We start from the raw sequence: 26,613 nt of genomic DNA, 5'->3' as shown, positions 1-26,613 counted from the left end.
AAAATACCCCAAACTCACTGGCATCATTGACGTCTTTAAACAACATGACGCCACACCAGCATGTATTGAGGAAAGAGGAGCACAGTTTCTTGTCGCTTTGTATGGCCGTGACATGGAAAAAGAGACCCTAGAAGAACTTCATCCACAAAAAATAGATTTAATCTTGCCTCTCTCCCGCCAACTAGGAACGCCGCACGGTATCATTCATTTAAAACATACAATCAAGTTGAACAATGGTATGGAATCCAAAAAAAGGCAGACGACTGGGGATGGAAACCTGGTGCAAATGGTTTTTCTCCCGTAACTATGACAGAGGAATCAGCTCCAGAAATATTATTAAAAATTATTTCATGTCATTGTAAAAAAGGATGCGGAGGAGCATGTAGCTGCAAAAAAGCTGGACTGAATTGCTCTATTATGTGTAGATTCTGTAATGGTCAGACATGCGACAATGCCACAGAGGTTCTCATCGGCAGCGAGGACGAGGATGAGAAACTATTATCAATTGAGAACCCAATTATCCAAAGAACTGGTAATGCGAAATTCAGGATGAAGACATAAATTAACCGTGACCATCTAAAAGAGAAACTGAAACGTAAATGAAATATGTGGAGTAGGCCTACAGGGGACACCACGGTAAAAAAAACGCGCCGATTAGCTTTACCTCATGGTGGTGTGGAAATAAGCTTTCAGTTTGCATTGCAAACTGAGTACCTATTGTTTCAATTTCTTGAGAGATATGTAATTAAATATGATATTTTACTATCAACTAGAGCGAAAAAATATCACCTCTTTTAACAAGGGTAACAAAATCAAGGAAATAGCTAAAAACATATTTTTTAAAACTAAAAAATGATTGTTTGAAGTATTTTTTTCATGTTTGTGTCCGTGTAAATTTTTGTATATTAGAGGTATAAAAAAAGTGTAAATACATAAAATGTGGGAAATTTTGTTTTCTTTGATTTTGTTTATGTCATACTTTGTCGTAAAATTAACCATTACGGACATAATGCCAAAAAACCCCCAAGGTCGAAATTTTTTATTTTTGGTCACCGTCCACCCGTAACTAACATATTCCAAAATAACTTCTACCCCACCTTTTGCAAGGTAAAAAGCCCTACTGCCTGGACTAGATGTGATCTTCAGTAAAGTTGCTTAACTAGACTTTTACTCAGGTTTGAAACAACAAGGCAATATTTAAAGACCTTTGTGTTTTAACATAACTTCAGATGTTCCTACTCAATAATCCGTTGAATCAATTTTTTTTTAAGGAAAGAATCTCTAAAAAGATAACGCGAGGCAGTAAAAAGCAAATCAATGGCTATAATAAGCTTTTATTTTATTACAATTACAAAATAATACAGAAATACATATTTAAAGGTGTCTATAACAATATATTAGCTTCTATTTATCAGTCATCGCTGTATAAATTACAAAAAAAAGTAAATACATTATATATACGAGGAATAACCATCTAAAAAAATAATATTTCAAGCTACACTATAATAATATTTAAATTGTGAAATCATCGATAATTAAAAAGGAATATAAAAATATGGTCTAGTCTAGTCTAGGACGTTCCTCGCCCGATAATAATTTTCTTTTCGAACGTTTAAGGCTTCAGAACATCACAACATTTTCTAAGAACAACCACAAAAATTAGGGTTATTTTTGTTTGTTTTACTCAGGATTTTCGTTTTAAGTAAATATAGTATAAAGAGACAAGCTAACGGATATTTCAAATAAACCTAGAATCTAGTAAACATTCTCTTGAATTTCTAACAAAAAATGCCCCAGTTAACAACTCGATCCCTTGGGCATTTATAAAGTTTGCTGGAGATCTTCAACGATCAGACATACCAACTTACATTACCTCTTAGAACATTGAAAGACTAGAATTAGTAAACAACAACTCTGCATGCGTTTAATATGTGCCCAAGAGTTGTTCCAAAAATATGTTCAATATGTGTTTTATATGAATATTTTGATAAATTGGAAGTTTCTCTCAAAGACGTACCACCAGAGAATTTAATAAACTAGGACGAAACAAATTTTGTTGATGATCCCAGAAGGCCTAACTATAAAGCACGCAGAGAAAGTTCGTGATTCCACCAAGTTTGCCCACTCAGTCATGTTCTCTGTAACAGCGGCTGGACTTTTGTTACCTCAATACGTTGTCTACAAATCTGAAAATTTGTGGTCAAAGTGGTCTCAAATTTACAACCGCAGCAAGTCTGGGTGGTTCGATCAAAGTTTGTTTGAGGAATGATTCTTCAAGATCGTTGTTCCTTATTATAGACGTCTAGATGGCCCAAAAGCTATCATTGGGGACAATCTAGCAAGTCAATAAAAAAATGCAAGGAAGAAAATATTAGATTCATTTTCATAGTACCCATTTGACACAACCCCTTGATGTGTCCTGCTTCAGACCAATCAAGATTGCCTGACGACAGCAGCTAAAAAAATGGAAAATGTAAAATCCAGGTGTGCTATACAGAAAGATCATTTTTCCCCGAGTTCCGAACAGGACAATCAAATCGATTGCTCTCACAGTTGGTAAAAATATCAAATCTGGATTTGAGGCTACAGGTTTAAATCCGCTTAACCGAGAAAAGGTCCTTGTTAAAGTCCCAGACGACAAAGAGACTGACGCCAATAATAGTGTTACATCATTAGTTGCAGGGTCAGTTACATCTCTTTTTAAGGAATCCAGATTTAAAGAACCGCGAGCCAAACAAATCAACCGTAAGAAATTGGTAGTGGCGCCCGGAGAAAGCGTTACAGATCAAAAGATTTCAAGCTCTTCGGAATCGGAAAAAGAAACTATAATCGAGCCAGAAGAAGATATATTGTCAAATAAAGGATCAGAGGAACTTGAAGATATTGAGCCGCCCTGCTTTGTTAAGCCAGTGCAAGAAAAAAAATATATTAACTCGGAAAACTTACAAAAAGTCGAGAAATAGCTCTAGACAACTTGGTACAACGGGACTTCATCTTGGTAGAGTTTTCTACACTAAAGAAGAAGCAGCAAAGATATCTGGCACAAAAGTAATGGAAGTAGACCAAAGAAACATTGCTCACTTCTTAGGCCTTCTGAAAAAATCAAAGATGCCTTTGTTTTTCCCCTTAAGCCAGATATTAGTGACATTACTATGGAGCAGGTGATCAAGAAGTTTGAGCGTCCTGAACAGTTAAGGAGAGGAGCACTAAAATTTATATTTTTAAAATTTCGACATTTCTACATGATGATTTATTAAGAGATGCTGCAAGTAAACAAACTCTGCCCACGGCAACGCTAATCTAGCCTTTCAACGTTTTAAGCATTAGCCCCTCCCTCCTTGAAAGAAAAAACTTACTTATTCAATTCCCTCGCCTCCATTTCCAACTTGTGATTTTTGAAAATATTCGACAACTCATCGATAAGGGTCTCGTATCGAAAAGCCACCCGGATATCCGGCACATTGGTCCTAGCGATATCGTTCCCTGCCACTCCCTCTTTGGTGTAATTCGGCCCCAACCAATACTGTTTGGTTTTATGTTGAAAACCGGACATTAGGACGCTGTTCCTCGCCAGTTCGCACATGTCGCAACTGGACAGTTTCCACACCTGGGCCGCGATCGAATACTCCTCCATCAACGGTTCTTTGGTGAAGTGGAATTGCAAGGGATCGTCGGTGGATAGCGAGACCACCAATCCCCTGGCCAGATATTCAGGCAAAGGGTTCCTATGGTAGTTCAAAAACAAACTGTTATTGGACAGGGGCGACATCGCTATACCGATTTGAGCCAAATAGTATAAATATTGTAACACCGGCACTTTTCTGAGCAACAGTCCGTGGGAGATATTCTCCGAGAGCATATAACCGCAAACCAAGTGTTGCACGGGTCCCGCCTCCCCACAATGGGGTCTCAAAACGAACGGGGCCAAGCCCTTTTCCGCTCTAAAGTGGTTCAGGACCGATAGGTTCGCGTACATGTAGTACATGTAGTAGGCGTAATTGGGGTTCTCTTTGTCGGACCACTCTTCGGGCTTCGGGGTGTCTTTGTCGAACAGCGGGTTCTTTTCCGGTTTACTTTCGTCGTCCACGGAATCGAACCCGATGACGTACTGCAGGAATTTGTGCAGTTCCGGATGGGAACTGGGTCTGGCGGTCACCTCGAACAGTGGCAGGAATATGTTGTCGATCACTTGTTGGAAGTTGTTCAGGACTTTGTTCAGTTTAAATATGTCACTGGAAAAGAACGTTTGGTCAGATGTATTAGGCCAATGTGAGGGGAAGAACTATAAGTAACTAATAGTGCACTGTAAACAGTAATAAGTAACTTATAAAATAAAATAATCTTTATTGTATGCTACATATAAATTACATCTATTCTATATACATACAAAGATGGAAAGTACCGCTAGGCATGTTTTAATAACCACCATAATAAATAATAAAAAGACATAGTACAATTTTCTTAAAAATAAAAATTTGAACAAAAATGATTCAGAGAACCATACCAGAATCAAAGTTACATCAGTATTAAAATATCAGCAGTCTTCAAAAATTTTTTTAAATTTTGAATTAAAAGTGGCCATGTAAATACAGGCAGAAGTATATATGAAAGAACTTTTCTTCAGAAATTCAGTCTTATGCTGGGGGCTTTTGCCAGTGTGCTTTTATAGCGAATATTTACGTTATGTGTATCTCCCCTTTGAATAAGGAATTCTGACAAATATTCTGATTCATGAAAATTAAGGAATTTATGTACTGTGCAGCTTATACCCAAAAATCTTGTTTAGACTATAGACCTGCTTTACATGATCACTGACATGAACCCTCCGATGCAAATTTCATAAATTCAATCTTACACAGGAATTTTGAATTTTCTGGATTTTATATTTATTTTGTTCAGTTAAAAAAGGACCATATACAATATTTAAGTATCTAGCAATACTAAGCACTAAACTCTCTGTAAGGATTTTTTTTGTACTAGCAGGCAAAATATCCTTAAATTCATATAATGACTATATTATGACTGTTGACAGATCTTATTTGCATGCGCATTAAATGACATTCGATTATCCATACAAAGGCCCAGGTTTTTTACTTGATCCATCCATTCCAATTCAACACCATTAATATTTAATTTACTTGGTGTTCAATTACTTTCATTTCTTAAGAACAAGATTGCCTGTGTTTTACCAGAATTTATAAAAAGTGAGTTTTTGTCAGCCCAATCAGAGATCCTCTGTAAGTCAGCATTAATTAAATCCAAAGCTTCAGGCAGGCAACCAACCAATGATGGCAGATAACTTTGCAAATCATCTGCATACTTGTGATACCTGCAGTAAATTATTTTATGAATTAAGTCAGCCACAAATATTATAAAGAGAAGTGGTCCCAACACCGATCCTTGCGGGACTCCCTGAGTTACATTTCTCCACCCAGAAGTTACCACACACCCTCATCATTAGTCAGCCTGTTTTGAAGGTAGCTTTTAAACCACCCATTTGCCTGAATATTGTAGTGCCATTAAAAGTTCTATATTGTGAGTATCAAAGGATTTTTTCATATCCATCAAAACAGAGGGACAACATTGTCCATTATCCAGAGATAGAGCCAATATCTGTTGGTACTTTTAGAAGAGCTGTCGTACAGCTATAATTTGGTCTAAACCAAGACTGAAATTTTGGGATAATGTTTCTGCTTAATAAATAATCTAGCAATTGAGCTTTTACAATTTTCTTAATTAGTTTAAATAACGTTGACAAAATACCAATTGGTCTTAGTTCATTAATATTGGTTGGATTATTGACTTTAGGTACTGGAGTAACAAGGGCTTTTTTCCAGATGTCAGGGATACACCCAGAAGATAAAGAATTATTAATAATGTTCACTAGAGGTTTTAGGCAAATAGGAATACAAGCTTTTAACATGTCTACCCCAATAGCATTACTTCTAATACTGTTTGTGGTTTTATAAACTATCTAAATTATCTGGATCAATCCGTAATTGAGGCACACTATCCAGAAAATGATTATTAACAAGTGTTGGCTCTCTTAGATTAGAAGGAATTTCTATAGGTGCATTGTTATTGACTTTCCAATTAGAGATTTTTTTCCAAAAGTCCTTAGTTTTATGTGGTCCTCGACACATTCTTACACAATTCTTAAGATCGATGTAATACTTTCTACTATCATCAGTCTTTAGACAAAGAAATTTTTTTAAAGCTTTATGTTTTTACTCTATCATTAAAATTATGTGTTAACCACAATGGTTTAGACCCTCTTTGTTTTAGTGGTTTTAAGGGACAATAAACATCAAACAGGGACAGGATATTTTCATTGAATATTTGAATTTTTATATCATTAGAATAGTATAGGTTCTAACTCCAATCTACCTGTTGTAAACTTGCCCTTATTTGGTGTGTCCTATTTTGGATGAGATTGTTTCTGTCATTTTCTAAAATACAGCTTTGCAGTTTTCGCGACCCTGTATTACTTTTTTGTAAAACGTTTAAAGCGGCAAACGAAATTATTGTTCCTGAAATATAGGGCGAAAACGAAATTGTTCACTTTTGGAGATGTTATTCAGGCCCTGTACAAGAAAAAAAAATTCAAACCGCTTGTAATAGATATTTTTGCATAAAAGTCAGTGGCGTATTAAAAAAAATTTTTTAGAGCAATTCGGTATTTTTCAAACAGTTGTATTTTTCTATATTTTAACGTCAAATTTTTTCATTTCTTTTTCTGAATTCATTGTTGTCTAACAACTTAACCTTTAATAAATTTTAGCTTCAAAAATCATAAAAGTCCATATTTGTTTTTAATCCATGTTTGTTTTTTTTAATAGGAGACCATGAATTCTTTCACGCTTGCAAAAAAGTTGAACATGCATAAAAAAAAGTTTTGTTTATTGTATTCGTGGAAACTAAGTGACAAACTAAGAGTCAATACAAATCAATAATAATGGTCGAAGGAATCAATAATAAGGTCAATTATTCGAGTTTCTATCGCATCTCACCTCTTTAATATGCCTTGAATCATCTTAAAATGTGACTTTTTCTATGTAATTGGACCAATTAAAGACGTGAACCTTTAATTCATTATGATCGTCAATGATTCCTCGGTCTCAGATGGGTTTTCATGCCAAAAAGTGGGTAAAAATTCGATTATTTGAGTTTCTACCGCATCTCACCTCTTTAATATGCCTTGAATCATCTTGAAATGTAACTTATCATACGTAATTGGTCCAAATAAAGACGTGAACCTTTAATTCATTACGATCGTCAATGATTCCTGGGTCTCAGAAGAGTTTTCATGCCAAAAAGTGGGTAAAAAGTCGATTATTCGAGTTTCTACCGCATCTCACCTCTTTAATATGCCTTGAATCATCTTGAAATGTTACTTATCATACGTAATTGGTCCAAATAAAGACGTGAACCTTTAATTCATTACGATCGTCAATGATTCCTGGGTCTCAGAAGAGTTTTCATGCCAAAAAGTGGGTAAAAAGTCGATTATTCGAGTTTCTACCGCATCTCACCTCTTTAATATGCCTTGAATCATCTTGAAATGTAACTTATCGTATGTAACTGGACCAATTAAAGACTTGAACCTTTAATTCATTATGAGCCTCAATGATTCCTGGGTCTTAGATGGGTTTTCATGCCAAAAAGTAGGTAAAAAGTCGATTTTCTATCGAATCTCACGTCTCTAATATTGCATATATTTGCACATATTTTAAACCTCACGACTGCACATTTGTCATACAATACTAAAACCAGTTTGTTTTTAAGTTGCTCCAATTTTGTCGCAATTATTTTTATGCTCCTTTTTTTTTATCTCGACTGTGAAGCGCAAGAAAAATTATACAGTAAAGAAACGACATGCTCGCCTGGCAAACGAACGTATTTTTATCAAACATTTTGTAGGGAATTCAGTATCAACCATTTATGTAGACATTTTAAAACTTTAGCTTTAATTTTGTCCGATACTATACATAATTTTAAAAAGTTAAGCGGATTTTTCTTGTTGAAAATATACAAAGTGTTCCATTTAAAAAAACAGAAACTAATATTAATTAACTAATAAAACAGATTTACATAATCGTGTTCTACAGAAAAAATCCCGTATTTTTTACTTTTTTAATAAGTTAAATAATAATAATAACGGAGATACAAGGGGGGCCCTAAAATCCAAAATTTTCAAAATCACTCTGTAGATTAAAAACCCTGACAGCTGTCAAATTTTTGACAAAGGCATATCTCGTTTCATAAAAAGTGGCACAGTAATGCGAAAACTGGATGGCTCCATCCTCCTCTAATACAACCGAGATAACCTACAAAAGTGTCCAAATTTGGACACCCTGAGTTAGTAAAGACGCAGTAGCGCATGGCTCTTAAGCAAACCAGTGACTTTCTTTCTAAAATTATATGCAAAAATCTATTTATCTAATTAAATAAAATTAGTTACGTAAATATAGGGCAGCGATAATTTTTTTTTTGTTTTTTGAAGTAAGCAGAAAAAAAAATGTCTGCATAGTTCATTTTTTGAAAATTTAACGAAAGCCTTACTCCATAAAGAAGAACGATACTTACAAAAGTCTCGGTGTCTGAATGAGCCAACGCACATTATCAGAATAAACGTTAGAATCGATGGCCCAGGCAGCGAGTTTATCCCACTCGTCCTTGCTCTTCCCGTAAATGCTCAGCCTGAGCTCGACGTTCTGATACTTGGATTCTTCCAAGTCGCTCGCTACCTCTTTGATGATGCTCGCAAAGTATTTGCCCTATAATGAGCACCACAATTAACAAAACGTCCACCTTTATTAATTAATATACCTTAATAAAATTGTCCGTCTTAAGGAAGACCTCCCTCAGTCTGCTCTCCCCGATCGGGTTATATTTGGCATTAAACTTATCGAAACGATGAAAAGTGTTTCGATCGGCATGCACGTCGAGCATATCAACGGTGAGATCGAACGGGGTCAAGTTCATTGACTAGAACATTAAAAAAAAAAAAATAGAGTCACCCAAGCATTCTTTTGGCACCGTCGACTTTACTTAAGATGCGAAATGATAACATCGGCAACATCAGCGGCTTTCAGATCCGTTTTCATGGAGTCATTTGAGTTTTTAAGAGAAATTTTGAAAGTGAATGTAGTTATTATTAAGAACTTACTAACATCTCCCAGCCAGCGTCGGTGTGTTATATGCTATAAAAACAGTGATAAATGATTATAAAGATAAACACCTTGTTTTAAAGCAGAAACAGGTGGAGCTGTTTCTGCTTAAGTGGGTCATTGTGCTATTTATCGATTTTCAAGTTTACTTTACATATGACTTTTAAGATTTTTGTGTCGATTTTTTATCTAGAAACTTATGTCTATGGGCCAAGATTAATGCTTTATTCACATCAAAAAATGTATTTATTTATAAACATAATTAAAGGAAATCTGGTAAGGAATACCCATAGTGTTGGTAAGTATAGGTAAATCTATTAGCTTTATTTATCTATAGGAATTCATTGAAGAATTTTTTTGCCTTTTGAAGGTCCCTGCTGTGTTCCCGGATGTCAATCTAATTACAAAAGAAGTTGTAAGAGCAATGGAGGCAAGTATTTCTGTTTTTGGCTTCCCCAAAGATGAACATCTTAAAATCTCCCACTCCATATTCTGTGGTTTGTCCCAAGCATTTTGACCCGAATGATATTATCCGTGAAGATGATTATCTTTTACCCGATGGCATACTAAGATTAGAGTTTAAGCAAGATTAGTTTGCTTAGCAGTGCCTCTTCCTAGAGAAAGTCCAGACGAAAGAAATAGTGAACAACAAAAACGTAATGAACTTGTGACATCTGTCAAAATTGTTAATAGTATAAGACTAACAGAGATTATTAGTTAATAAGGCATATTATACTTTTAGACGGGTTTTTTAATGCTGTTTTAAAAAAATGTGATTATAATCTTAAAAATACCGCCATTTCGTTTTTTTTTATGGTTTCGTCTTGGGAGTTTAAGGGTATGTACCGTTTTCAACTGTCAGTACAGGATTGTACTGTGCTGATTTTACTGTAATTTGTCGTTCCGATTTTATACAGCGTGCTGTTTTGCTCCAAAAAAGGAACAGTTTTCAGCACTGTTTTCACAACCACAACATAACCTAACCTATAAAACTTTCGAAAAAACATATTTCCTGTGAGAAAGTAAAATACACATGTACTTTTGTGCCTTTTACTTTCTGCAGTGCAGTATGTGCACAATTACGAGTTTTCTAAAAAATTTAAAGGGCTAAAGAGCGCAAATTTGTGGTCTTAGGAAAAATTATGTATACCTACATTACTTATAAAAAAAGTAAATTTCATACACGTGTGAATTTCAAAAACATCACCACTTGAGTGAAAAATATCACTTTCTTCACTAGTAATGTAGTATACTATAATATTTTTTTTTGAATTTGTACCTAGGTACCTGAAATGCATCCTAAATTCCTCTTCGGAATATAGGTTTATCACGTTTTCCAAATAATTCGGAACGCGAATACGGGCCTGTCCTTAAGCCTGTAATTGGGCAATATAAAAGTCTTCTTGGTCCAGTTCATCTTCCTCATCATCAGTTAATAATAAAACGGAAACGGTGTTTGCCACTATCATGGCTGCTACATTATTGGGGTTCATAGCCATAGCTTTTATTTTGAACTTGGAAAATAATTCCCACAACGTAAACAAGAAGATTCAAGAAATCAAAATCAACAACACTTCTGACAGTTTTGACATTCCCCCACTATTTTACTGTACCTACAGTAGCTTTTATCCTCAGTCAATCCAGTAAAGATTAATGTTTTATTTAATATAGAACTGGACGGATGATATCTGTCAAGAAAGTCAAAACTATTTTTCAAAATTTGGTCGTCGGCAAGTCATTACTATTTTCTGAAAAGACAAAGTGACATCTGTCAAAATTGTCAAGAGTTCAACATTTACGTAACAGCCATTTTGTTTTTTCTAACCTCAAAAATACAGCCATTTCATTTTTTTAGGATTTCGTCCTGAAACTTAGATATTATTTAATATGCCTAGAACTTGACGGATTTCATTTGTCAAGAAAGTCACAACTATTTTTCGAAACGGCAAAGTGACAGCTTTTATTTTCTAAAAAGTCAAAGGGACAGCTGTTAAAATTGTAAATGGTTGAAAAATAAAAGGAACAGCCATTTTATTTGTTCTAACCTAAAAATGTGCTTATAGTTTCGCGCATATATCGTCATAAACCTAGGTTAAGTTTTAGGTAGTGCCGCCAATTTGTTTTTTTTCACGATTTTGTCCTGGAATTTGTTTTTTTTTTTTTTTAATATAGCATGAAGCCTTTGAGCAACTCGATTTCATAACAAATTTTCAAAATCTTATGAGTAATTATTCCCAAAAAATTGTAATATCCGACCTGTGCAATGTCAAAATTGTTGAGGATACAAAACAATATTTCTATATTTCAAACTTGATATAAATATTATTAATCAAATATCAATAGATAGCGTAGAGAACCTACACTATCGGACAAAAGTAGAGAAACTTCTAAAAATTCTTTGATTTACGGAAACCATGTATTTAAATTAAATATTTACTACAAATATTGTAGTTCTCAACAACTGCGTTTTTTTACCGCATTTTACATGCCTCTTATCAGTTGTTTATTTACAATAAAAGAATTCAAATATTTTCGGATGGACATAAGTAGAGAAACCTAAATATCAATCGTCCAAATTTAGTATTTAGTTCGCTTTACGTGAGTTCTGTTGATAGTTTTGCATAGTTTTTTTAATCAACATGCCTCGCGGAAGATATTTGTCTGAAGACCTTCGTAGAAAAATAGTTGATGCACACAAGAGTGGTATACGACAAGTGGACATTAGTAAAACGCTTAATTTGCATAAGTCCGTTGTTAGCAAGACAATTTCTAATTTTAAAACACGAAATTCAACAAAAAGCATTAAAAAAAGTGGCCGCCCAAGAAAAACAACCAAACACATGGAAATGATGATAAAAAGAATTGCCCAGTCTGATCCTCACAAATCAGCAAATAAAATTTTAAGTGAATTACCTGGTGTTAATGTTAGTTCTAAGACCATACAAAGACGACTGAGGGAAGGAGGATTATTTAGTAGAAGAGACGCTAAAAAGCCGTTTATTAGCAAGAAGAATCAGAAGGCCCGACTCAACTTTGCACAAAAATATTTGCATTGGACAACCAACGACTGGAAAAAAGTTCTTTTTACTGATGAAAGTAAGTTCAATTTGTTTGGGTCCGATGGAATCTCATGGGTACATCGACCACAAGGCAAAAGATTCGATCCAAGATATACACAGCCTACGGTAAAGCATGGTGGTGGCTCCTGCATGGTATGGGGTTGCTTCTCTGGGTTCGGTACAGGACCATTACACATCATTGAGGGTATCATGGATCGATTTGTGTATTTAGACATCCTACAAAATGTAATGCTACCCTTTGCTGAGGATAATTTACCTTTAACTTGGATATTCCTACAAGATAACGACCCCAAACATAAATCAAAGGTTGTCAAAGATTGGTTTTTATCGGAAAATATTAGGGTTATGGACTTTCCTGCGCAAAGTCCCGATCTTAACCCGATTGAAAACCTCTGGGAGGAACTAGACCGGCGTGTAAGGCAACATCAGATCAGTAATAAAAATGATCTTATAAAAGTTTTACAAGATTCCTGGAATTCTATTGGAGAGGAAACCATTATGAAACTGTTGGAATCCATGCCAAATCGATGCCGCGAGGTGATTGCCAATAAGGGATACTCTACTTACTATTAATTTTTCTAAGATAGAAATAAGAAATAACTTGTACTTTTGGAATAAAATTTAGTTTCTCTACTTTTGTCTCATAAATATTTTGTTTAATTAAATTAAATCTTAGGATTTTCTTCTACAATTTATTTTACTTTATACAAATTAAGTCTTAACAATTATTGTTGATTTTCATTATGTGTAGAACTGCATTAGTTTTGAAGTATTCAAATAAAACGCAAATTTAAAAAGTTTCTCTACTTTTGTCCGATAGTGTACATGTTAAAGTCTTTTTAAAAAAACAACGAGTTGTCCCAAAATGACCTAAAATGGATTTTACCTTTCGAATTGAAGTAGGTGGTCTCAACTCGAAAATCTATTAACTAGGTATAAGTCTTCTGAATATTGTGAGCTTAATAAACCATACTCTTCATCTCTAGAGAAGTTTCATGACTTCATTAACTTAACTTCAGATTTCTTAAAACAGGCGTTAAATTTATTGGAAAGTTCTGATTCACACAACTTAAGAGGATGAAAAAGATAGTGACATTTGTAATCGAGTAATACTTCTAATAGACCAAATAACTTTACCCATTTTAAAGCAAAAACGTTATTGCGCATCAACTATAGTAATATCTTTTATGTTATTATTTATATCGCCTTGCGAATATGAATTGCTTAGAGATTATTTTAATCTACCCACCAAGAGGTACCTACAGTATCTTTCTTCTAGCTTTGATGTGTCACCAAATTCTGATTTAAATTATTTAAACATTGTATCCACTTCTTTAGCACCGACTCAGAGAGTTTTTAATTTATTAATAATTGATGAAATTTATATAACTAAAAGATTAAGACTATAGGGGAAAAAGTCTAATAATGCATTTATATAATTATTAACGGCGCCTACACATCTTTGAAACAAACGTTGCCAACACTGTTATTTCGCCGATTAAATAAAGTCGTCTCTGTGCGCTTGGTACGACAAAGTAATAATGAAGGTCAGCCAGTCAATCAATACAAAAAACACACTCAACCGAACGCATCCACCAACTTACGAGCAGATCAATGACCTCGTCTGGATCAACGATACCGACCTGGAAGACCTCCTTCAAAGTCATCTGTTTCCCGTTGCTCACCGTCACCACCTCGTCCGCGTTGTTCTTCAGGGTTTTCTTGATGAACCGCAGCAGGTGCTTCTGGTTCATGCAGGAGGCGGCGTGGATGTGCGTGTCCACCTTGCGGATGTTGTAGAAGTCGCGGTGGGGCACCGCCTTTTGGGAGGCCAACTCGCGGAGCTCGTTGAGGAGCACGTGCAGCTGGAACTTGGACGAGAGGTAGCTGAGACGTCGGTAGCAGAACGATTTGCTTTAGCGTGGAAGAAGAATAAACCGGTTTTAGCGCTCAATTTTGGATGTAAAGCGGTAGGAACAGAGTTGGGCAAGAAAATGAAGACTTTTGATTAAAACGGGTCACTTCACTGTATGTTTCGGGACTTGTACAATAATAGTCATTAAGCCTATTGCAGACAAACTTGCATGCATAGAGTCATAAACGCATAAGACCATAACGTACATACTTAGAACATTGAACCATGCCCCCTTGCTCCTGTGGAACTCGAACAAAGTTGTTGTTTACTAATTCAAGCCTTCCAATGTTCTAAGCGTATTTACATAAGGTATACGCTTACTACTATACTAATTACGTAGCATACAAAACTTGACCAATCAATTACAACGGTTTTCAAGTGTCACGTGACCTACAAAAACAGATTTGATTGGCTACGCATAGCATGGCTCTGTATTTTCCAGTGGTATTTAAAAGCAATATGGCCGCCGCTGTCTGGCCTGTGATTGGACAGTTTTGCAAATTTGCACTGAGATTCCTCGACTAATTTCACTAGACTACTATTTCAGTGTTTTTTGAAAAATGTACAGGAAGTTGAGAGAAAAATTGTTTGAGAATGTTTTTTCCAAAAATTGACAAAATGCCCATAACTCAAAAACTAAGTCTCGTATGCATCTATGCTATGCACTATGCAAGTTTTTCTGGTAGTGGCCTTTACTAAGTCCTGCCATTTCTATTTTGTTTACGATGTTGTTGTTGATGAAAGTCAAAATGACAGCTGTCAAAATTGTCAAGAGTTCAAAATTTAAAGTAACAGCCATTTTGGTTTTCTCAACCAAAAAATGTGATTACAGTTTCGCGGATATACCGTCATATAGGCTAACTTTTAGGTAGTTCCGCAATTTTGATTTTATTTTACGATTTTGTCCTGGAATTTGGATTTTTTTTAACTGTCAAGAAAATCAACACTATTTCTCGAAACGTCAACGTGACAGCTGTCAAAATTGTCGATGGTTCAAAACCAAAAGTAACAGCCATCTTGGTTTTTCTAACCTAAAAATTTGTCGAAAATACCGCCGCCTCATTTTTTTTACGATTTTGTCCTGGAGTTTCGATTTCTTTTAATATAGAACTTGACAGATGAAAGTCAAAGCCAAAGTGACATCTGTCAAAATTGTTAATAGTACAAGACTAACAGAAACAGTCATTTAAAAGATTATTAGTTAATAAGGCATATTATACTCTACACGAGTTTTTTAATGACGTTTTGTCCTGTACCAAATATGTATGCGTGATTTGAAAAAAAACTTATTGTAAGTATTTTGCTTTCTGATATCTACTAGTACTAAGTTTTACTGACTTAAATTCAATAAGGCTTTGTCAATAACTCTGTTTGAGGCAATAAAACTACTTTTTGAATTTAAATTGTGGTTTCTATCCTAAAAATGTGATTATAACCTCAAAAATACCGCCATCTTTTAGGATTTTGTCTTTGGAGTTTGGATTTTATTTAATATAGAACTGGACGGATGTTATCTGTCAAAAAAGTCAAAACTATTTTTCAAATTTTCGTTAAAATGATCGCTATTGAAACTCATTACTATTTTCTGAAAAGTCAAAGTGACAGCTGTCAAAGGCGTCAAGAGTTCAAAACTTAAAGTAACAGTCATTTTGTTTTTTCTAACCTAAAAATGTGATTATAGTTTCGCGGATTTATCGTCATATAGGCTAAGTTTTAGGTAGTTCCGCCATTTTATTTTTATTTTACGATTTTGTCCTGGAATTTGGATTATTTGAACAGAGTACTTGACGGATATCACCTGTCAAGAAAATCAACACTATTTTTCGAAACGTCGACTTGACAGCTGTCAAAATTGTCGATGCTTCAAAACCAAAAGTTACAGCCATCTCGTTTTTTCTAACCTAAAAATTTGATCATAACCTCAAAAATATCGTCATTTCATTTTTTTAGGATTCTGTCCTGAAATTTAGATTTTATTTAATATGCCTAGAACTTGACGGATTTCATTACAACTATTTTTCGAAACGTCAAACTGACAGCTTTTATTTTCTAAAAAGTCAAAGTAACAGCTGTTAAAATTGTAAATGGTTGACAAATAAAAGGAACAGCCATTTTGTTTTTTCTAACCTAAAAATGTGCTTATAGTTTCGCGCATATATCGTCATATAGGCTAAGTTTTAGGTTGTACCGCCATTTTGTTTTTATTTTACGATTTTGTCCTGGAATTTGTTTTTTTTTTTTAATATAGCACTCGACTGACAAGAAAGTCAAAATTACTTTTTCGAGACGTCAACGTGACCCCTGTCAAAAGCATCATTAATTAACATTTTAATAACATTTATAAAATCAACTGTTCAGAAAGGGATAGGATTACTCTTTGACAACATAGAAGTAAGGCAGAGTGACTGTTCAGCTGTCCAGAAAAAGGCCAAAATGACTCTTTGACTGCCTGGAAGAAAGACAGAACTGCTCTTTAATTGTGCGGAAAAAAAGATAAAATAACTTGAACTTTAACAGTTTGAAAGAAAGACAAAATGATTCTTTGACACCGTGGAAAAAGGACAGAAAGACTGCAAGTTCCTAAAAGTAAGGCAGAAAAACTCGACTGTCCAGAAAGGGAAAGAATTACTCCTTGACAAGGTGGAAAAAAAGACAAAATGATTCTTTAATTATGCATGATAATAAGAAATTCGATACTTATCATCTAAACGACAAACGTCAAAAATATTTTTAGAAACGTCAATGTGATTTGATTATAACCTCAAAAAATACAATTTTTCGTAAATGTCACTTGAAAGCACCACCATTTTCCATAGCGGCCGCCATTTTCTATAAAATTTCTACTAAAGCATAGAGAATCATGCACCGGACGAAATTTGACAGCAGTCATCTGTCAGGCGAATCAAATGTCATAACTATGTTATTTGACATACGTCAAAAAATAAAAACTGTAAAGGCAATACGCGCCATTTTGGTGGAGACGTTACATTTCAATCAATTAGTTCAACCGTCATAAATATTCTTTGAAACGTCAACAATGCTTACTGCCCCGCTGTAAAAATGAGATTATAACCTCAAACATGCCCTATAATGGTTACTTGTCGCGAAAATAACTTCACAGTTCGATTCCTCAAGAAACATCATGTTAAATGTCAACGTGACAGCTGTCAAAAAAAACTCGGTACTATTGTTCGCAAATGTCACTTTAAAGCGCCACCATGTTGCATATCGTCCGCCATTTTGTATGAAATTTCTAGTAATGCATAAAGAATCACAGTCATACGTCAAAAAATAGTTTTGACATCATGAGTAGACTATAAAAATTATAAAGTTAGCGTCTTTAAACATCATCAATTACAATTTAACTTGAAAGATTAGACAACCGTTAACAAAGTCAAACGTCATAGATATTCTTTGAAACGTCAAAAAAATAAGATTACAACTGTCAGCTGTCAAACGTCAACACTGACAGCTGTCGTTACGTTTTCTGTTTACTTACAGAGGTCCGTCGGCAATCATATTACACATATTATAAAAATCGGTGGTAAACTGGATGACGTCCGGGTAAACGTACTCGTAGGGCTTCCCGTCCTTGACGGCCCCCTCGTTTTCATACACGTTATAGACGCCATCTTTGTTTACGAAAACCTCGTGGGTCTCCGGCGTTTCGGGGGCCTCCCAGGGCTTAGTAGTGGGCGGATGATGAATGCCGTGTTCTAGAAAACGATTTTTAATACACCCTATCGTTAAACTATCCTTAAAAGAAACAAAAAAAAAAAAAAAAAACGCTTAGGAATGGTTTTTTCGGGATGTGTTTAGGTGTGGAAAAGGAAACAATTTGGTTGTTGTTTTTTTTTTTTAAATTTTTTAAAAGTATCACAAAACATTACGGTACCGCATGTTGTTAGTACATACATGCCCAAAAAAAAAAGTACAAAACAAAAAAAAGAAAGACCGTTAGGTGAACATCACATGGCGACCTGTCTAGTAAGGGTGTCTGTGGATTTCTTATGTAATTAAAACATGTTTGTATTCGTAAGTGTTTCAACCGAAAGTTTGATTTTTTTTTTGTTGTTCAGTGAAGCCTCGCAAGAAACAATTTATGGTCGATATTATAGTATAGGCCTTTGACTCTTACTGGAAGGAGTCAAATATTAAGCCACCGCAAAAAAAAACTCGAGTTCTTCTATTTCTAATAGTTTTACTAGCAAAATTAACTTTGAACGCTTTGATCTGATATGGTCAAGGTATATGTATTAAAATGTAAAATATACGTATATCATATACGATTCTGTTTACAAAAGGAAGAAAATTTCGGCACTTACTCGATTACTACATCTTAAATACTTGATGAAATTCTTCTGAAAAATCACTGTTTTTGGTGCATATTATCCAACTTAACAACGCTGTTTTTATACTAAATATTTATATATAAATTTAAATAAAGTATTATTAAATTAAATATTAAATATATATTTTTTGGGAAAATTTTTTTTTTATTAACACAACCCTTACCCCCCTCCCACCCCAAAGATGTGTCCAGTGAAATTTTTTTTTTTTTAAATCACCGTTTTTTGTCCATAATATCTAATAGCATATATATATAATTATGTCAAATTTAAATAAACAAACTGTGTTATTAGATCAGATATTAACGGCAAAACCTGCTGTTATTCATGTGTATTATTTTGAAAAACAATGATTTTCTTAAACAATTTCTTACTGGTAAGTTGTGTGGGGTGGGTGGGGGGCTAAGGGTAGGATTAATAAAAAAGGTTTTTTTGCAAAAAATAATTACCTGAGAAAAATATGGTTTTTAAAAAAATTAAATTAATCTATACTTTTCTCACGTAACCTTAAAACGTGAAAAAACCTCATTTTATTTCTCGAAAACAAGGGGTATCGCCATTAAAATTGCAGTAGTATCATTTTTTTATTGCAAATATTCCGCTTTTTAAAAATAAGTCATTAAGTTTTGTAAAAATTTCAGTCTTTTTTTTGGTTCTAGACAACTTTTCATTATACAAAGTGTCTCCTTTTTCATAGGGACAGTATTGCTATCTCCTATACTATAAAAGTTGCCGCATTTTATTCTGATTAAAAAAGTGTATTTAGATTTTTTATGCGACGTTTCGTTTTTTAGATATCATCATCAACTTTTTTTTTTAAATACGGACCTGATTAGTATTTACAAAATTAAAATACGGCAGATTTGGGTTGAGTTGGGTTAGCTGCTAATATTATTCACTAACATCAATTGCGGCTGATATTTTTTTATGTGGTTAGGAAAAAAATTACGATATGTGATTTGTTCGATATTAATATTCGATAACGAAAATCTATTTTCAAAGCTGCATGGAGAGCCACCTTCAATGAAAATGAAACCGTGCTTGCCGAATGGTTCAAACTATATAACAATGTCAGATTTATTACGGCTGTGACTTATTTAGGTAGGCCATGAAAACAAAAATATGTCGTAGCTACGACAACAATTATTATTATTAATTATAACAAAATTATTAAAATATTACTTTGATATTTTAACGTTTTGCCGTAAGTTAGTTTCTTAAATTAGTTTAAAAGCTTTGGTTGTTTCCTTAGCAATTTCCTAGTTCAATATTAACAAAATAAATACAAGTTGTAAAATGGTAAGGTATAGTGATAGTGAAAAAAGGACATGTACGATGTTTTTATAAGATGTTATCGAAAGGTTGATGATGCAGTAAGGGAGTATGCTAGATTATATCCAAACAGAACTGCTCCAGCGCGAAAAACTTTCTATTTGGTTTAAAGAAACCTCACCGAATTTGGCTGTGTATCAAAAAAACGCGGAAAATACCGTGGCAAGAATACACACAACGATGTTAATGTTTTAGCTCAAATTCATCTTTATACGGAGTCTTCATTAAGAATTATAGGTTCTGAATGTGGGATACATCAAGAGATGTTAAATGCAGACCCGATATTCTCTACGATCATTTTATGGACCGACGAACCTACATTCACTAATAGTGGCATGTTTAACCGAAAAAATAAGCATTTATATGCGCAAAACAACCCACATTTAGTAGAAGAAACTAAGTCTCAAAATCGATTTAGTCTTAATATGTGGTGCGGAATCATCGATAATAGGCTAATAGGTCCCAAAATTATTGATGGAAATTTAAATGGTGAAAGGTACGTTAACCTATTGACGGAAATTATGGATGAAATTCCATTGAAACATTAAAAAGTATTCGGTGGTTTATGCAGGATGGCTGTGCCGCTCACAATTCCGCTGTTGCCCGAGATTTTCTCGACACAAATTTCCCTAATTGCTGGGTAGGAAGAACAAACGGTCCTGTAAGGTGGCCTCCTCGTTCCCCATGCCTTAATCCCATGGATTACTTCTTATGGGGATTTTAAAAAAATAAAGTCAATAACAGTGAAATAAATAATATGGAGGTGTTAACACATCGGGTCACTGCTACATTTAGAGATTTAGAGCCCAAATACTTAACCCGCTCAATAGAGAATTTAGAATTAAGGATCGTAAAATGCATTGATCATAATGGGGGTCACTTACTACTCACACACTCACTAGTGTAAATGTTATTTGTAAAAAACTGCTTAATTTCTTTTCAGAACTAAGAAACTGCTTTATAAGCAAGAAAAACAGCAACTTTTCCTGCCTAATGTATGTAAAGAGAATGTTGTTTCTTTAGTTAGATCGTATTGTTTTGTTATTTTTTTGGTTAATACACGTTTGTCATTTGCTTGTAAAGTAATTAAAATATTTCTCATTAAAAGTGTAAAATTCTATTTTATTTACACATTTATTGTTCCTCTTCTAAATCTAAAGCAAGTACTCGTAAATTAAACGAACCATGCCAAATTTTCGAATTTCTTTTTCTTACCAAAAACAAAAAAAGGGCACTGTAGTTTTAAAATTTTATGTTTGATATTGAAGATAAATAGGTAAATATGCATTCAAAAGGTATTTTAATTTTGTAAATACTAATCAGGTCCGTATTAAAGAAAAAAGCTTGAAAACTGCTATTTTTATTCCGAAACGTCGAGACAGACATTTAAGTTATACATTTAACCGCCCTCGTATCTTTTATAGTATAGGAGGTAGCAATACTATGAAAAAGGAGATTTTGAGGTTTTAAAAATACAGTTTTTAAATTTAAACTATTGGTATATTTATCAACCGTGTATGGTCAAGGTATATTTATTAAACTGTAAAATATACATATATCACGTATATATGATTCTGTTTACACAAGGAAGAAAAGACATTTAAAAAAATTGACAAGAGATTTACATAGCCTAGTCCTTACACTTGATCACTACACCTCAAATATGTGATAAAAATAATGACCCCGATATTAGATCTGTTCATGCACGTACTATATATCTTATAGTGGATCTAACAATTTAGGTATTTTAAGAAAGTTTTTATTTTATTCCAACCAATCTGAAAGAGTTACTAAAAAAAGGTTAATTTTGTCTAATGGAATATCGTTGGCCTTCCAAAGGATGCTTTGAAAGTATAAGTAGCTTATTTGAATCCAGTGGATTAATTTTCTTAAGATGTGTGAACTCTTTTTTTAATAGTTACGTATAAGAAGTCCATCTTTCGTCTTAAATAGGACGTAATACAGGACGTACGATGGATTTCCGAAATTTAATGCTAAAACACAATTTCAGTTAATAAAGAAACTTTTATCCATTTTATTGTAATATATTTTATATATTATTCCATATATTTAACCTTTGGCCATGATCTTATTCCCTGTTTTCTACTAAAAGATTGTAGCACAGTATAACAATAAACTTTATTGTTATACTGTGATTGTAGTGCTGTTTTCGTTGAGCCTCTTAAATATCTTTTTAATTTGACCTTAAAGACATGCACATTTCCGTCATGCTAGAAACTGGCTAGGGTATGTCCGATATTGAAAAAGGGGGATGCTTCTGATATTGCCAATTACAGACCAATTGTGATTCTCAGTAGTTTTGTAAAGGTCTTTGAGAAAGTCATATACAACCGTTGTATGTTTCCAGCAGTTCATAGACTCATCGCCACTCAGCAACATGGATTTATGCCCCAACGTTCTACAATGTCTAACCTGCTTCAATTTACTCAATTTTTAAGTGATGCTATTGATTACGTCGGCCAGACTGATGTAGTTTACACAGACTTCTCAAAGGCCTTTGACTGCATTGATCATTTTACTGTACTTAAAAAACTATGCTCTTTTGGATTTAGTCCATCATATGTCTCTTTTTTTTTAGATCATATCTTACTTCAAGGCAACAATTTGTTTCTTATAACGGCTTCAAGTTTAAGTTGTATTTGGCTTCATCTGGGGTGCCTCAAGGATCGAATTTGGGGCCTTTACTGTTCTTACTTTTCATCAATGACCTTTCCCACTTGTGAAAACTTACTGTTTGCCGACATTTTGAAAATATATAGCAGAATCAATAGTATTGACGACTGTGTATTTCTGGTGTAAAAAGAATAAACTTAATGTAAATATATCTAAATGTAAAGTAGTGACATTCACTCGGAAACGTAAACCATTAAATTACGTATACAGTATCAGTTCCGAAGAATTAGAGCATTGTGAAAATATACATGATTTGGGGGTTACATTTGATACCCAACTGACATTTATTCCCCACACTCAGTCAGTCCTTTCATCCGCAAATAGAGTTTTAGGTTTCATAATGAGAAACTGTAAACAATTCAATAATATTACATCTCTTAAAACACTGTTTTACTCACTAGTTCGATCAAGACTTGAATATCGCGGCTTAGTGTGGTATCCAATATATCAGATTCATGTTATGGTTCTAGAGAATGTTCAAAGAAAATAGTGGTTTTATAGATTGTTGTTAAGGAATATGTCACTGTTTGTACGTAAGTAGCTACAATGAATAATATTAGTAATATATTTAAGTATGGTTTTAAATATTGCTGAATGATTATATATTAATGGCTGTCAAACAAAGTTGTTGCTTACTAATTCTAGCCTTTCAATGTTAACTAAGGTTAAAACGCTATCAAATAGAAAAGCTAAACCATTAATTAAGTGACAAATAGATAATAAAATTGGTAGTTCACCGGGAACCATCTTAGGGCCGATTCTATTTATAACGTACATAAAACATCAAACGCTATACTAATATTAAAAAGTATTTGAATTTAAATAAAATGGCTAAATTGTTTCTTGAGGGGGCTTAAACCATCAAACGTTCGGTTGACGTGTGCAGAAAAAAAAATCCACCATTTTACCTGGGAAAGCTTGATCAGAGTTTAAAAGTAACTCGATCTCTTCTTTGGTCAGGGACTGAATGAGAACGTCGTCGAACGATGTTCTCGCCGTTCTGGTCAACAGCTGAACGTATCCCTCATCTAAGTTAAATTTATAGAAAACATGCAATATTCTCGGGAAATGGTTCTGCTTTTTCTGTTCTTACAAATCGAAACCGTTTACATGGGAAGGGATCGGGAGAGGACGGTCCCGGGAAAGCGACACTCACCTTCGATCGTTTGTTTCTCGTCGTGCTGCTGCTGCTCCTTATCCGGATCCAGGAACCTGGACACCGTCGACGAGAAACTCTGATGCGACATGCTCATGTACCGCTTCCTGATGTCCAGGGCCTGGATGAGTAACTTGGAGGCACGTTCCAGATCCTCCAAAGGCACCTGCAAACATTCACAAATTGTTTTACCTTACTTAGCAGTTCGTTTTTTCTTTTTTTGGTTTATATACCAACAAAGCAAATGTCTGTTTGAACCTGCCCTTGCGCCTCCCTTTACTCTCGGGGGTCACCATATGGGGCTCATTATAAAAAAACATTTTGACATTTATTTGTACGTGACAGTTATATGGATGTAAATCAACAATGGTGTGTTCCGGAATACTTACGCCGCTGGTGTCCTCTCCAGATATGGAAACTCTTTGGAAGTGGGGCACGTAGAGTTCGTGGTCGTCCAGCTCGTCCACCTCTGGAGCGCCTGCCACCGACGGTTCATAGTGGCTACGTCTGTCTTCTAAGGCTCTAAACAATGAAGGATAATAACGTCACTAGTGCGAGAATATTTATTATTATAGTACTTGGGGCGCCATCTAAGAATCATGCCTTAAGACAGTAATTACAGTATTAAAGGTACACTCACTGACTTTACGCTTCACTATTGGAAATGCTAACCTGATAAAGTAGGATTCAAATATGGTTCCTTCAGACTCGTATCCGAACATGAAAACTCCCAACTTATACATCCCACGACTAATCTTCAAATGCTGACGACTCTCTACGTTTATTGGCTTAGCGTCCTGTAAGCCAATATACGGGTTTCGAGTCGTCATTATTTGTTTTTTGCACGCTAGATGTTCGTGTCGTGGCTATTTTGTACTTTTAATGGGGTTTTATACTTTCTTTTTTGTCTCTTAAAAGGGGGATATGAGAACCGATGGGGCCAAGGAGGCGAATTACAATGCCGAATGTCCGGCTCGAAGGACCGCAATATGAGTTACGAACCAAATTGATTTTTCGGTTAAAAGTCGATGAGGAGAAGAGGGAACGTGACTATAAGTCGGCTCGAAGGACCGCGGCACAGTTCTCGTTCATAAAATTCCTTTTTGGGTCGGAATTTGTTGAAAATAAAAATATAATGCTGCCGAGAAATATCCAAGACAGTTTCAACTGCCTGGATGCATTTAATCATTCTTTCTCTTCTTCTTTTCATATTTTCTTCCAGGTTTTTGAGACCTTGGCTTAGATCATAATTTATTTATTCCAGGCAGTTGAAAATAAAAACATTTCATGCAATTTGAGACTGTAATAGTCCATGGGAACCAAAGAACTCAGTTTCAACTGCCTGGAAGAATTAAATAATTCTTTCTCTTCTTCTTTTTCATATTTCCTTGCAGGTTGTAAGACCCTGAGCTTAGATCATAATTTATTTATTCCAGGCAGTTGAAAGTGAAAACATTTCATGCAATTTGAGACTGTACATGTCCATGGGAACGAAAGGACACAGTTTCAACTGCCTGGACAAATTTAATCATTCTTTCTCTTCTTCTTTTTCATATTTCCTTCCAGGTTGTAAGACCTTGGGCTTAGATCATAATTTATTTATTCCAGGCAGTTGAAAGTGAAAACATTTCATGCAATTTGAGACTGTAAAGGTCCATAGGAACCAAAGGACAAAATTTCAACTGCCTGGACGAATTAAATCATTCTTCCTCTTCTTCTTTTCATATTTCCTTGCAGGTTGTAAGACCCTGGACTTAAAACATAATTTCTTTATTCCAGGCAATTGAAAATGAAAACATTTCATGCAATTTGAGACTGTAATGGTCCATAGGAACGAAAGGACACAGTTTCAACTGCCTGGACAAATTTAATCATTCTTTCTCTTCTTCTTTTTCATATTTCCTTCCAGGTTGTAAGACCTTGGGCTTAGATCATAATTTATTTATTCCAGGCAGTTGAAAGTGAAAACATTTCATGCAATTTGAGACTGTAAAGGTCCATAGGAACCAAAGGACACAATTTCAACTACCTGGACGTATTAAATCATTCTTCCTCTTCTTCTTTTTCATATTTCCTTTCAGGTTGTAAGACCTTGGGCTTAGATCATAATTTATTTATTCCAGGCAGTTGAAAATCAAAACATTTCATGCAATTTGAGACTGTAAAGGTTCATAGGAACGAAAGGACACAATTTCAACTGCCTGGACGAATTAAATCATTCTTCCTCTTCTTCTTTTTTATATTTTCTTCCAGGTTGTAAGTCCCTGGACTTAGATCATAATTTATTTATTCCAGGCAGTTGAAAGTGAAAACATTTCATGCAATTGGAGAGTGTAAAGGTTCATAGACACAATTTCAACTGCCTGGTTGAATTAAATCATTCTTTCTCTTCTTCTTTTTCATATTTCCTTGCAGATTGTAAGACCCTGGACTTAAAACATAATTTCTTTATTCCAGGCAATTGAAAATGAAAACATTTCATGCAATTTGAGACTGTAATGGTCCATGGGAACCAAAGAGCTCAGTTCCAACTGCCTGGACGAATTAAATCATTCTTTCTCTTCTTCTTTTTCATATTTCCTTGCAGGTTGTAAGACCCTGAGCTTAGATCATAATTTATTTATTCCAGGCAGTTGAAAGTGAAAACATTTCATGCAATTTGAGACTGTAAAGGTCCATAGGAACCAAAGGACAAAATTTCAACTGCCTGGACGAATTAAATCATTCTTCCTCTTCTTCTTTTCATATTTCCTTCCAGGTTGTAAAACCCTGGGCTTAGATCATAATTTATTTATTCCAGGCAGTTGAAAATTAAAACATTTCATGCAATTGGAGAGTGTAAATGTTCATAGACACAATTTCAACTGCCTGGTTGAATTAAATAATTCTTTCTCTTCTTCTTTTTCATATTTCCTTG

General features: G+C 34.5%; 1 protein-coding gene across 6 annotated transcripts in view; it reads right to left on the bottom strand.

The window, feature by feature from the left end:
• Positions 1 to 1,316: 1,316 nt before the first annotated feature.
• LOC126743365 (AMP deaminase 2) overlaps positions 1,317 to 26,613 on the bottom strand; it is a 57,059-nt gene continuing 31,762 nt past the window's right edge. For 4 of the 6 annotated variants that reach the window (XM_050450416.1, XM_050450417.1, XM_050450415.1 and 1 more), the window contains exons 3-11: positions 24,086 to 24,218; positions 23,697 to 23,862; positions 23,449 to 23,568; positions 17,665 to 17,881; positions 13,894 to 14,164; positions 8,830 to 8,988; positions 8,587 to 8,777; positions 3,357 to 4,232; positions 1,317 to 1,640 (exon numbers count right to left, since the gene is read on the bottom strand). In XM_050450416.1, coding sequence (XP_050306373.1) covers positions 1,613 to 1,640; positions 3,357 to 4,232; positions 8,587 to 8,777; positions 8,830 to 8,988; positions 13,894 to 14,164; positions 17,665 to 17,881; positions 23,449 to 23,568; positions 23,697 to 23,862; positions 24,086 to 24,218 — 2,161 coding nt within the window. In that variant the 3' untranslated portion in view covers positions 1,317 to 1,612. Of the gene's footprint in view, positions 1,641 to 3,356; positions 4,233 to 8,586; positions 8,778 to 8,829; positions 8,989 to 13,893; positions 14,165 to 17,664; positions 17,882 to 23,448; positions 23,569 to 23,696; positions 23,863 to 23,929; positions 24,059 to 24,085; positions 24,219 to 26,613 lie in introns of those variants that run through there. The other 2 variants (XM_050450420.1, XM_050450419.1) reach the window with 2 other exon arrangements.

This window comes from Anthonomus grandis, chromosome 12, assembly GCF_022605725.1.
Source record: "Anthonomus grandis grandis chromosome 12, icAntGran1.3, whole genome shotgun sequence".
Classification (NCBI taxonomy): Eukaryota; Metazoa; Arthropoda; class Insecta; order Coleoptera; family Curculionidae; genus Anthonomus; species Anthonomus grandis.
This window is presented reverse-complemented; position numbering and strand designations above follow the sequence as displayed.